Source organism: Watersipora subatra, chromosome 3, assembly GCF_963576615.1.
Source record: "Watersipora subatra chromosome 3, tzWatSuba1.1, whole genome shotgun sequence".
Taxonomy (NCBI): domain Eukaryota; kingdom Metazoa; phylum Bryozoa; class Gymnolaemata; order Cheilostomatida; family Watersiporidae; genus Watersipora; species Watersipora subatra.
Window position 1 is genome coordinate 50,482,981 of NC_088710.1, and position 12,342 is coordinate 50,495,322.

Sequence of the window (12,342 nt, forward strand, 5' to 3'; positions counted from 1 at the left end):
CAACATTTGTTCAGTATAGGTTTTATGTAGATGCAATTTGCTTTAAATGTGCGATGATCACCTTAATATGTTGGAAATGAGGAATGTTAGTTTTAGTAATCTTAGACTTCCTTGATGCTACTTAAATATTATTTTGGCCAAGTTGCTAGTCAACTTAGGGTTATAATGCTTGGCCAAGACTTTTCGATATTCGCTTGCTCGCCTTGCTTTTTGTTAATTTCTTTATACTCGATTTTAGTTGTTTGCCTTGTTTCTAAACTGATCCTATGATGGCTTTTTGGGTTAACTTAGGTTGTGTTATTATATGTATTGTACTCTACACAAACTTACATTTTTGTTTCCAACTCTTATACATAATAGATATTAAATTAGTAATAAATATTATTTTAACCTTCAAATTCCACCAAATCTATCATGCTTCAGCCAATACCACTTGATGTCTTTACAAGTCTGTTGGATATAAAATAGCTTTTCTACTAGTTCATGTCTAATAAATATCTAAAATCAAACAATGAATGCTCTTTTTTAACGATAAATGCCTAAGATGGCAAGTCATTACCCTTTTCATGGGTTTGTTGACATAGATTTCAGCCTGCTACCCAGCCTTGCATTTTATTGGCATATCGAACAAGACAGGTTTGGTCATCTGTCTTTGAGTTGTTTTATTTGTTACTAGTGGTTAGAATGATTAAGAGTCATGTTGCAGTTCGCGGTAACTATTACACATTTACAGATGTATGCCTTACTAATCTGCTTGCTATTCGTGCCACTTACAATGAGCACTTTACGTGTTTGGGTAAATTGATTGACATCAATTGAAGGGTGGTTGTTTGTATTTGCTTTTTACTCTCATCTCTTGTTCAGCTTTCACCTACCCTACTTTTTATTATTCTGGCTATTCTAAGGGTCTAAAAAGACCTTAATGTCCTATTGTTTGAAGTGGTTATATGCTGACAATAGCCAATGAGCGAAAAGCTCCCGTCATTATCACCTATAAAGTTAGAGGCACGCTCAAACTGCCACATACAGTATTTGAGCTGATTTATGTCAGTTTAACCGGTTTGTTCTTTCTCTTTGATCTTTTATCTGACTCCTTCATTAACTGCTGACTTCGCACGTTTCTCTAATAGAGCCGAAAGAGCAACGGATTTAATTTATTCTTTGGCTAAGATGATCGCACGCCGCTGTGGAAATACATTACTTTGAACCTTAATTCAACTACTTAGGTATGTGCATCTTTCTACTTGTATTGTTTGATTTACCTATAAGTTTATTTCAGTCCAAATCAGTTGTTTTACTAACATCAGTTGGCTGGGCTTGATGTCACCATAATTTAGCAACATTCGTCACCCCATAGTAATGTCTCCTTATTTAAAGACGCTTGCAATATTTCCGTTTTTCCTGTTTTTTGTTGGAGTGTATTAGGATACTGTCAAGTGGTGAGCTTTATAGATTCTTAGTGTTTTACGTTTCTGTCGCGTTTATACTGATGGGAGCGAGAAGTTAATGAGCTGGCTATTCTGGTTGTACTTAGATGCCTTCTAATGGTTGTACATAACGACGTGAGCACTGACTCGAACATAGTCTGTAATATGGAGCAACAGACAACAGCTCATCCTGACCTCCTCATCGCAAAAAGAGAGCCACGTACAGGTGTGTTCTAGAATTTCTATCCCTGAAGTATATCTGCCATGTATTTTTACTGCTTATATGTATCACTAAATGTTCAGTGGAGAAGAATTTACAGAGACCAAAATGCGTTGCCACCATTAGTTATTTTGACCTCATTTTATGTACCATTGAGAAGTACAATGAGTTTATTTGTAAGGCAGAAGTTTAGCTTGAGAGTTGAGATGTTTTTATATCTATTACTCCAATTTTGCCATACTTTGTCTGCAATTGATCTGCCTATAGCCCACCATCTGATTATTATATCAGAATACTAAATTGGACATTTTGTGACTGACAAAATCATTTACAATAAGCCACTAAAATTCATCATAACTAGTGGAGAATATGCCACTTTAATTCTCTGCATTAATTATTTGCTTTATGGGCTTGTGCTAATTATTGCAATTATTTTTCACAAAACAATGTATTGAAAAATAATGTAGTTGTGGCCGTGATAAGGTTTACCTTTTAATTCGTCTGTCGAGCATATGCAGGTATGTTGTATCAGTGGTATTGCTCTTACTTGCACGCTCTTCAACCACAGTTGACAGATATGATAATTTTTTGTGAATTCTTTATATTTCAAGTTTTTATGTGTTTGTAGACTGAGTAGATTGAACATGATTTCATAATGTTTAATAAGCTAAGGCCAAGTAAGCCTGCTAGGCCCTATTTCTCTACAAGCATGTGATAATAATACATTGCATTATTCTGAATCAAAATCTTTTAACCTGTCAACTTTGGCAAAACCTCATGATCTCTCAGCCTGTCATTCCCACATGCTATTATGCTGCTGACCACTGTCATATTTTGCTAATCAAATCTTTGCACTGAAACCTTGGGCCTCATATGATCATATTTTAGTGGTTTTCATAGTATTAACTGCCTAATTACTACTAACACTATCAAAACCATCAAAAGCCATTTAGAAGTCGTCTTTCTTGTATGCGAAATTGCTACAAACAATAAATCTTTTCTCCTTTCCATTGATCGGATTGCTGAAATTAATATACACAGCAGTTGTCAGTCAAATTAATATTCTAGTGTCTGACCACATGTGGAATAGGTAATCTCACACTGGCTTTGCTGGGCAGTCTGTGAAAGAAAAAGAGCCTCCGGGCTTATGTTAGTTTACGACTGTCTCTCAATTGTTGAAACTTCGTATTCCAAGTTTGTTGTGTTTGTTGTCCATTTTAAGTCCATGGACAAATATTGGGAGTTGTAGGATTGCGGTTAAGTTTTTTCACTTTTTGTTTACAACAAATAGGTTTTTAAGGCCATCTACTGGTTATAGATTCACCAAAACGATGTCGGCCAATTTCTGGAAAAGCTGTGTTGGAGCCGGTAGACGAAGAGCCATCGCTTACAGATAGTAAAGAAAAAGTCACAACCACAGTAGATCGGGGTGTCGGGCCAACACCAGTGCCATCTCATAGTTTTGGAGAGACTGGGCTATCCAACAGCAAAAAGCCTTTTGCATCGCCCTTTCTACCTGGAAGTCCTTTGGAGCAATCGGCCTATCAACATTGTAAGCTGTCAAATAGAGCCAAGTGCAAATCTAAATTATGCACTTGACTGCAGATTTTAATTATATTTTTAGAAATCATTTTGAAAAGAACACATCATGAACCGTAAATGAAAATCAATGTAAGTAAAAATGTGTTTGTTAAAAATCAATTGTTACATAACAAGACTAGTTCACATTTTCTACGAGGCTGTAATTTGTTCAAGTACTTGTACCTATGCAATAGGGCTTATTTTTCGAAGTGTTTCAGACTACTTTAACAAAAGGTGGCCATTTTTATAAGATAACTGAAATGCGCATACCAATGACAGGGGTCTGGCCTCTCGCTATTTCTTGCTATCAAAAGCTTATTTAGATGGGTGTTACCTTTCAGTAAATACAAATACTGCCATGTCTGACTGTGACTGCCATTGGGTGAGAGACAATTATGCTAATAGCTGACATATTGTTTTGTTCTAAGCCCGAAAAAAGATTAAATTACAGCTTTCCTATGGATTACAATCTCCTGCTCCTGTTTTAGACTATCTAATTGTCGCCAGCGTTGTTTAGCACTCAAATATTTGATGCGAATGAGATGGAAGGAATCTCAAGACAATGCTAAACAACCGCTTTGTCTTGCTATTTATCTTTGAGCTAAAATGGTTAAAGAGTTTCTTCTGAAAAATTTGCTATGTACTGACTATGTAATGTGATTCAATAACAACGTATTTCTAAGTTATGAAGGAAGTAAATTTGTTTAGTAGTTTTATTCTTTTTGGTCTAACTACTGCATCATCTTATTGTCTAATGTGAATTATTCCCTTGTTGTGGTTAAAAATTAATATTGTGCTTGAAGAAATGGTTGTTCAACAAAAAAGTTTTTTACCAGGAAATAAAATCATTTGAATCATTTGAAATGACAAATATCTCCATTTCTACATTATTACAAACTACTTTGCTATTTTTGTTTTTGTCTCATGGTCTAATTTGCTCTAAACAGCATTGTAAATAAAGTTAATATCCATCTACATACTATTGAACCACATAAATGTACTATTGCGCTAGTGTAGGGGAATTCAGCATTTTTAGGCGTTAGCTTTAATTTAAAATTTATTATCAAAGTTGCAAGATGCTTAAAAGATACATGTATATCGTTGAGTCTTTTCGAATGTTTCTTGTCACTAATTACATTACTCTATATTTCGTATCACTCTCATTCTACACTCTTTCCTAAATCTTTGCTATTTTACTTTATTGCTGTTATAAGATTTTTAAGCTTGACTTTTAGTTTTTTGAATTATTTATGACGTCGTGTTGTATAAAAGACAACAAAACCGTATAAATATGAAGTTAACAGCGCTTGTTGAGTTTGTTATTTTTTTGGTTGTGTTCGTTTGCAAACATCACTTGATAAAACTAAGCTCTTGCTATTCGGTGGCATAAGTTGTGCATTTACTATACACCTACACCGAGTCAACATGTTCGAGCACGTGAAAGAAAAATGCAAGAACTATAATAATGGAATATTGATTGTAGGATTTTATTAGGTATAAATATTGGCATTTTTGTGCAAAGACTGGAGAATGTTAACCATATTCACAATAATTCCTGAGGCTGGTTAATCTTCGACAAGCTTGAAAAAAATCTTACTGATTCACAAACTATATTTTTTACAATAAACTCGGACAGACACTTCTTGTTCAAGCACGTTAGCGAGGTAATAGCTCCTAGGATCTTGCACTATTATACCCATTATCATTCTAAGTTCTTGAGAAGTCATTGTCTAGAACTGTAGTTTAACACGTGTTACAACTGTTTATTTTATTGCCAGCATGTTGTAGCTACCATATGATATAATAGTGTGCGGTGATTTCAGTCTAACATTTCACATGACCCTTGCAGTCTTACACGAGTCACCTATAGCAACTGCCACCGTAACATTATTTACACGCGACAACAGTAGTCTAATATATCAGTAGCATTAGTCAGCTATGGTTATAAACTATCAGTTGCTGGTATCGAGTTCATCATATCAGTGGCGTATGCAAACTCCAGTTTCGTTTAACTGAGTAATTCTCAGAGGAGAATGAGCCATTTTTTATTATTAGAAATCACTTCTTTTTAGATGGTGCATGCTGTCTTATGTTAATGGTTGTCAATTTTCAGCTCTTGCATTATACTACGCACAACTTGCTGGAATATCGCCACTTGGTTTCTCCTCTTCTTCACCCGTTGGGCAGCCTTTGTCAGCAAATACCCACGAAGGCAGATACATATTCAACCATGGCAACTTCCACCACCCAAGTCCTGCAAGGTGACAAAACTAGCTATTAGAAACTCACCTCTTAGGTTTTTGTGATGAAATATGTTTATAAGTGTAGGGCCATGCTATGGCAGATGGTTTCAAGGCAATGAGCAGGATATTTTAGATTTTATTCAATTCAGTCTTCAAAGGCTAGGATGAGGTACATTTAGTATGCCATACCTCATCTTCACACTTTCAGCATATTGCTTTATAATTGTTATCTTTTCGCTATGGTGTGACATAAGGAAACGCCTGTCTGTCACTGCTCAGCAATAGGCAGTAATGAAGTGTGACTGCAGGTTTTTGACTCCTCTTATCTTGGGTGCCAACTCTCATTAATCAATACCTCAATCGGCGACAGTTGAAGAACCGCAGTTAAACACCCACTTATGCTTTAAAAAGTTTCATTGTCAAGTAAGGCGTAATATCCACTTTGATTCCTTGGATCTGCTGCTTCAATGTCAACCGCTTCCAGTCCATTCAAATATTCTTATTGATTGTGATCTTGTGCTAACAGTAATATAGCGCAATAATACAATATTTGTTATGTTTCAAAGTTATTCTTTGTAAAATCTCTTTGAACTTTAACAAAACTCAACACGCTTGTTGATTAACAGGTTGTCTTCGTGAATTTACGGAGCAGTTGGAATGTTTCAAAGTATGTTTGCACAGAGAGGTGCATTATAGTTTATGGTTCAGAATGCGAATTCTCTGTCTTTTAGAATGGTTGGTAGTCCAACCCAGTCAGATATATCATTGCTGAGCAATCCTGCCTTGGCCAACTCGATGGATAGGCTAGCAGCGCAAATGCATTGGGATCGATCACAGCGGCAGCTCCAACAGATAGGATCCCCTTTCAGTAGGTCGAACACACAATACAACAAAGCAAGACTGATTCATTTTGAGCTGTTAATTCTACTACAAGTCTTTACAAGTGCTAGCAGGAGATATCAGCTGCAACCAGAACCTTTAATAACACAATATTTTTGCTGAATAATAATCCTATCTTTGGATAATTTTATATATGCTTGATTTACATTCAGTATATTGCTCGATACAAATGTATCTACATGCAGGTGTAGCAAGCATTGTGTCACTGTGTAGATTTTGGCGCATCGCAGTAATATTTATTTAAGATTTCTCTCAAACTAATGGATACTATCTTGACATTCACAGTCGTAACACACCTCTTTGTTAACATTAATAAAGAGGTGTGTCATCATCATGGGCAAGTTGTCAAAAATCTAAAATTTAAAAACGGTCTAAATCATCACATGTAAGCATTAATGGTTTATTTACATTAGGTATTTCAGTTTAAAATTTGTATTTAAATATGCTTGTTATTTTTTACAAACAAACGTATTGTGTGTAGGTTTTTAAATTGTCATTATGGTGCCTGTTTCATCAACTACACTCGATAGCAAATATTAGGAGATTTTGTATCAGCGGCAGGGCTAGGCTTGCTAGAGACAGCTCAACAAATTGAGCTAGCTGTTGAGACCATAAAAATGTGATTACCTTGTTATTCATTTACATTCATTTGATTCCTGTGAACTTTGTTGCATCAGCTATATCACAGGCTTACATGGCTATGGCATTTTCACTAAATGTGGCAAAGCCACATTTAACTTGTTAAATTTTTCAAAAAAATCTTAAGCATTTAACCAATAATTTCCTTTCTTACCTTAGAAGGCCATGCCATCATCTCACTGGTAAGAAATAATTGGACTTGTGATGTTTTTTGTGACCATACATGTAAATCTGTTATGCGCTTCATGGCTCTATGAAGACCATGAACTTAGCATCATTTATTCATCCAATAACTCTGTTGTTTGTGGTATGTAAATATTTTAGCATCGGCTTTTATAAAATGGCTATTGCCTATTTGAGGTGGTAGTGGTTTTATGAGTATAGATGATGGAGATTTAGCGTGTAATTATATAAGTTTAATAGTTCTTGTGATGCTATGCGGAGAGGCTGGTTAGCCCAATGCTGTAGCCATGCAAACACTTCAACATTGCAACACAAGTTTATAGTAGAAAAAACTTATTTTTGACAGGCCATCTTTCATTTGTCTGGCATCTCTGGTCAAGTGATTGTACTGGGTAAAGCTAAAGTTGTAATAATTCTGATTTATGAATGTAGGGGCACCTGTCCTAGTTTTATTGCTATTGAAACATTAGAAAGACAATCAGCATATATTAATAATGCATGTTTAGGTATTTTTTAGTTAAATAGTTTTTGAGGATGCTCAGATCTTTCTGCCATCTCTTATCTTGTAGAGTCCATTTTGCTGCTAAACCTAAAAAATATTGCAAATTTTTCAAGGTAAATGCGACTATGTTCATGATTGACTTTGGTGTAAACTGCTAGCGCCAATAGATATAATTATAACTTGTGCGTACACCCACTAATTCATTTATGATATGTACTAGACCTCATTCCGCCTCCTTTTTGTAGTTCTAACATTTGTGCAATGCAATTTTTACTCCAGATCTAGGAGAACTAAGTAAGAAGTCATCTGTGTCAGCTGATGTGCCAATGACCCCTCAAAGTGGCAGCATCACATTGCCACCATCTCTCAACTCCTCTCGTCTTACCAGTCCTAGGAACTCCACACTAGGTGGAAGGGGAAAGAAACGCGCTCTATCTCATTCTCCATTCTCAGAATTCTTAGACATTCAAAGTCTCACTAGAAGCAGTGAAGGGTCGCTGCATTTCACTCCACTACTACACAATACTAACTCTAGGAGCTCATCTGCTGCTAGCGGATCATATGGCCATCTCTCAGCAGGTCAGGCAGTTGCACTCATCAAATGACATAATTTACTTACAGATAATTTAGATGATCCCACAACTATCTCCTGCAATTTGACATTCTTTTTTATTTGCCCTACGTATGTATTCGCTTTGATCATTTAAATTTATCTGATCAGTCATATATTTTCCGTTTCGAGACGGTCATTGAGGGTATCAAATTGATTTAAAATTGTACCAAATTTATACTAAAATAAGCAATAGTCTAAAGAATATATATAATTTCATTCATGGTGAAAGCTGTCACAATAAATTATTTGCTAATCGGCTGGCATGCCAATTTGACTCGTCAAATTGTTTCCTTTCACTCAGGCCGTAATTAATGCAGCACTAAAAACTAGTTGACTAAAAAAATCTTTGACTAAAAAAAGTGAAGCCAATGCTAGCAGCATTAAAATATAGAACAAAATTGATTAGTTCATTTATAAAAAAGGCGTTTTTGGACATGATAAAGCCTGGATTGAAAAACAATGCTACGGCAGGGCTTATTCACTAGTATTTGGCAATTGTGAGGGTAGGGTGCTCATTGAACAACAGCATCAAAGTTTAACACATTGGACTTGGTCAGCACAGGGCAAAAATGTTTCATCGTTTCAATATAAAAATATGCATGTGGTCTTGGTTTTAGCAATTTGATGAAGCTTTGTCCGATCATGTAAAATAAAAGGTTGGATATTTGTAAACAAAATTTGATAGCATATGGCTAAACAGCTTGATAATGTCATTTTTCATAACTTTTAATCCCCTTGAAATTATTTCAAGTAAGAAATTGGTTTTTGAGAGCTGTTTCTGCTGTTAAGTCTTGAGTGGCATATTTTTTGTTAGATCCTCAAGGTAAGAAAATTGTTCATGGGCTATTCGCAGACTCCTTCAATTTATATTAAGCTGCTTGTATCTAGTTTTATGAGACTAGCTCTGCTGTTCTCTGCAGTTTATCTGCAAATAATATTATTAGTACTATTTACAGGTTCATTGGCTTCATTGACACCAACCCTTAAACCGCCTTCACCATTTATGCACGCCGTTTATCCTGTCCAATTTCCTTTTGCTGTCCCACCATTCCATCCAGCTACTACAGCACACCTAGCTGTATCATCTAACAACCCACCTCAACAGCTACCCGTTTCTGTTGAACCTGAAAATGGCTCTAATCAGGTTGGTAGCCCTTCCTCATATCGCAAAGCTTGGGTGGTATTCGGGTTGTTGCTCATAAATTGTAAGCATTAGTAATAATCTCTCATTGGCTGCCATTTTTAGCACTTTGTATAACATTAACATTGTGGGTACTTATTTGAGCATTAATATTGTGTAGCTGTACAGGAACTCACCTTCATTGTGACAACTATCATTTCGCACTCATTACTTCTTACTCGGTGTCACCCACTTTTCATTTTCTTTTGAAACTGTCTGCCACTTTTTTCGTTTCTCAACTTCAGTTATTTTGTTCTTGACTTTAAACAATACAAATCGTTCACAGTCTCATTAGCTATTCCTTTATGTGACATCTTTGCATTTGCTTGTGTCGTATAACACTTGGTCCTCTATAACCCTCACCAGGAAAAAGTATACCGATCATTCAAAAATTTATAAAATGTTTTTTTACTTTTTTATGTGTGCAGTAAATTTTTTACTATCGATAATAACAGTGAGTCTTGAAGATAAGCTCAATTCCACCCAACCATTTCAGTCAACAATATCAATTGAATTGCAGTATCAAATAAATATATAGCTTACGTCATTTGAAGCTTCTAGGCGTATGTTGTAAATGATTGATAGCATTTTTATTTGAAGGAAACTTCGAAGCAGCCAGCAGAGATTGGAGGAGGGAGTGTTGTAGTCAGCTCTACTGTGAATAATGCAGAGGACAGACCACTGCATGCAGGTAACACCTTAGGTTTCACTCATTAAAATATACAAATACTCTATTTTGTTTGCAGCAGGTGCAATACCTTGTTATATAGTCTAATAATAGATTCAGGTCTAGTTTAGAAAAAATAGTGTCTATAAATAATAATAAACATCTCATTAAGAACATATTTCAAGCAAACTTGTTAATGTGAAACTATTAATCTTAATTAAACTATTAAATGTATTTTTAGTGTGCTAATAAACCTATATCAAGGTCTTCACCTATTTTGGAGTCTAAATGTAAAAAGCAGAAAAGCTTATTCTCCACCATTACATCTCTCTTAGCAACTGTGAAAGTATGGAGAGAACTGCTTGCAGTGTCGCCGTTGAGGCGTTTAAAATGGGGCTAGATTAGGGATAGGTGTAAAGGAAATTAAGGAGATCATTGCCTATAGGCATTTCCTTAGTTTCTTTTATAATTGGCAGATTGCGGTCATTCTGTCCATTCATCTATAAATATGTATAAAATCATACAGACCTTCAACTAATGATGTACTTTGTGAAATAATTTTTGTCAATAACACTCTAGTACATTTTATTATCAACTTATTATTAAACTGTAGACAATCAACTAGCTGTCCATATTTTGTTCATCAGGGAGGCTTCATTGTTGCTGCATGTCGAGCATTGCAGTACGCATCTATCTACATCTATTTGTGTAAAGTACTCCCTTTAAAATGAGACTCGTCAGTTTTGATTTTCAATTGTTTGGTGATATGTACAGCGAAACCAGCTCGCTCACTGGTTGTTTTTCTTTCGCATCACTCTCTAATCTGTATTTCCACCAGTATCCTTGTAAGTTGGCCTGTCTCACAATTGCACTTAAAAGCTTAATAAATATTTAATCTTCACATCAGTCTCTGCGTAAGAGGGATCTGATTGAATTCTTCGGTTGAGATGGCGAGAGATGCACTGGATCCTTTTCTAAATGCCTACTGGTCAAGGATAATATCCCTCTTATCGGTCTATAGATCTGCTTATACCATTTTCCGATTTATCCCAGATTTAGCTGATTCTCACTGTAAGTGCTCCTGAACAACTTTGCTACCCTTCTTTCTTATTTTGAGATGGAGAAAATTCATGTGCAATTTTTATTGGCTCAAATAGTTTTAGTCGGATTACAAAATACGTATTGATTATTAGAAGCACAGCCTAAACCGGAAAGGGTATTTTAGGGGTGAAGGCTGATGGTGATGACGAGCTTCTGGACTTCAAAGAGACTACCTGCCGATGGGATGAATGCACATTGCAGTTTTCACAGCATGAGGAATTAGTCAAGGTAAGAAAATATGAATTTGGTCAACAACATTGAAATTGCATTGGTGTTATATGGTATTGGTTTGTTAGTGGTAGCAGCCCGGTTATGCTTTTTGGCAGATGGGTTTTTTTGATACAAACTTTTAGGGTTATCAGTGAATATATATATATATATATATATATATATATTCACTGTATATATATATATATATATATATATATATTCACTGTATATATATATATATATATTCACTGTATATATATATATATATATGAATATATATATACAGTGAATATATATATATATATTCACTGTATATATATGTATGAATATATATATATATACAGTGAATATATATATATTCACTGTATATATATGAATATATATATATGCCCTATGGAATTAGCTACAGTTCCCCATACATTTGCGGTTCTCTTTTTTTATCTTTGTTCTATAATTATGTCCATACTGTGCAATTCTTCAGCATTTCATATCCATTTTTCGTTTCAAAAGTTTACTTATGTTTACTTGCTAATGCTTATATCATACAGTTTATTGGCATGAAATGTAGATTTTGCTTTAGAATTAATGTTGTTGAACTACTCTCAGCACATTTTGCAGCCTTCTGCAGTAACACTTATGGCAATGAGTTTGACCACCCTGAGTGTTTATTGTGAAATGTCTAGATATTTGATTATTAGATGCATGGCCAGAGTCCAAGCATCACTAGATTTCATATCTCTCAAGTATGATTTATTACATTCTACTCAATCCATGGAATCCTGCACAGCAGTCATGGAATTCATCTAGTTGCAGAGCATCATTTGAACCTGCAGGTTTTACTGATCACGCGTACAAAAATCTCTACATGATCAACTG

General features: G+C 35.1%; 1 protein-coding gene across 1 annotated transcript in view; it reads left to right on the plus strand.

Annotated features, from left to right (window-relative positions):
- Nucleotides 1-8,021: 8,021 nt before the first annotated feature.
- The window catches only part of LOC137390696 (zinc finger protein GLI2-like), a 33,003-nt gene continuing 28,682 nt past the window's right edge, over nucleotides 8,022-12,342 (plus strand). The window contains exons 1-5 of the mRNA XM_068077019.1: nucleotides 8,022-8,274; nucleotides 9,123-9,131; nucleotides 9,265-9,452; nucleotides 10,089-10,179; nucleotides 11,381-11,484. Coding sequence (XP_067933120.1) covers nucleotides 8,022-8,274; nucleotides 9,123-9,131; nucleotides 9,265-9,452; nucleotides 10,089-10,179; nucleotides 11,381-11,484 — 645 coding nt within the window. The remainder of the gene's footprint in view (nucleotides 8,275-9,122; nucleotides 9,132-9,264; nucleotides 9,453-10,088; nucleotides 10,180-11,380; nucleotides 11,485-12,342) is intronic.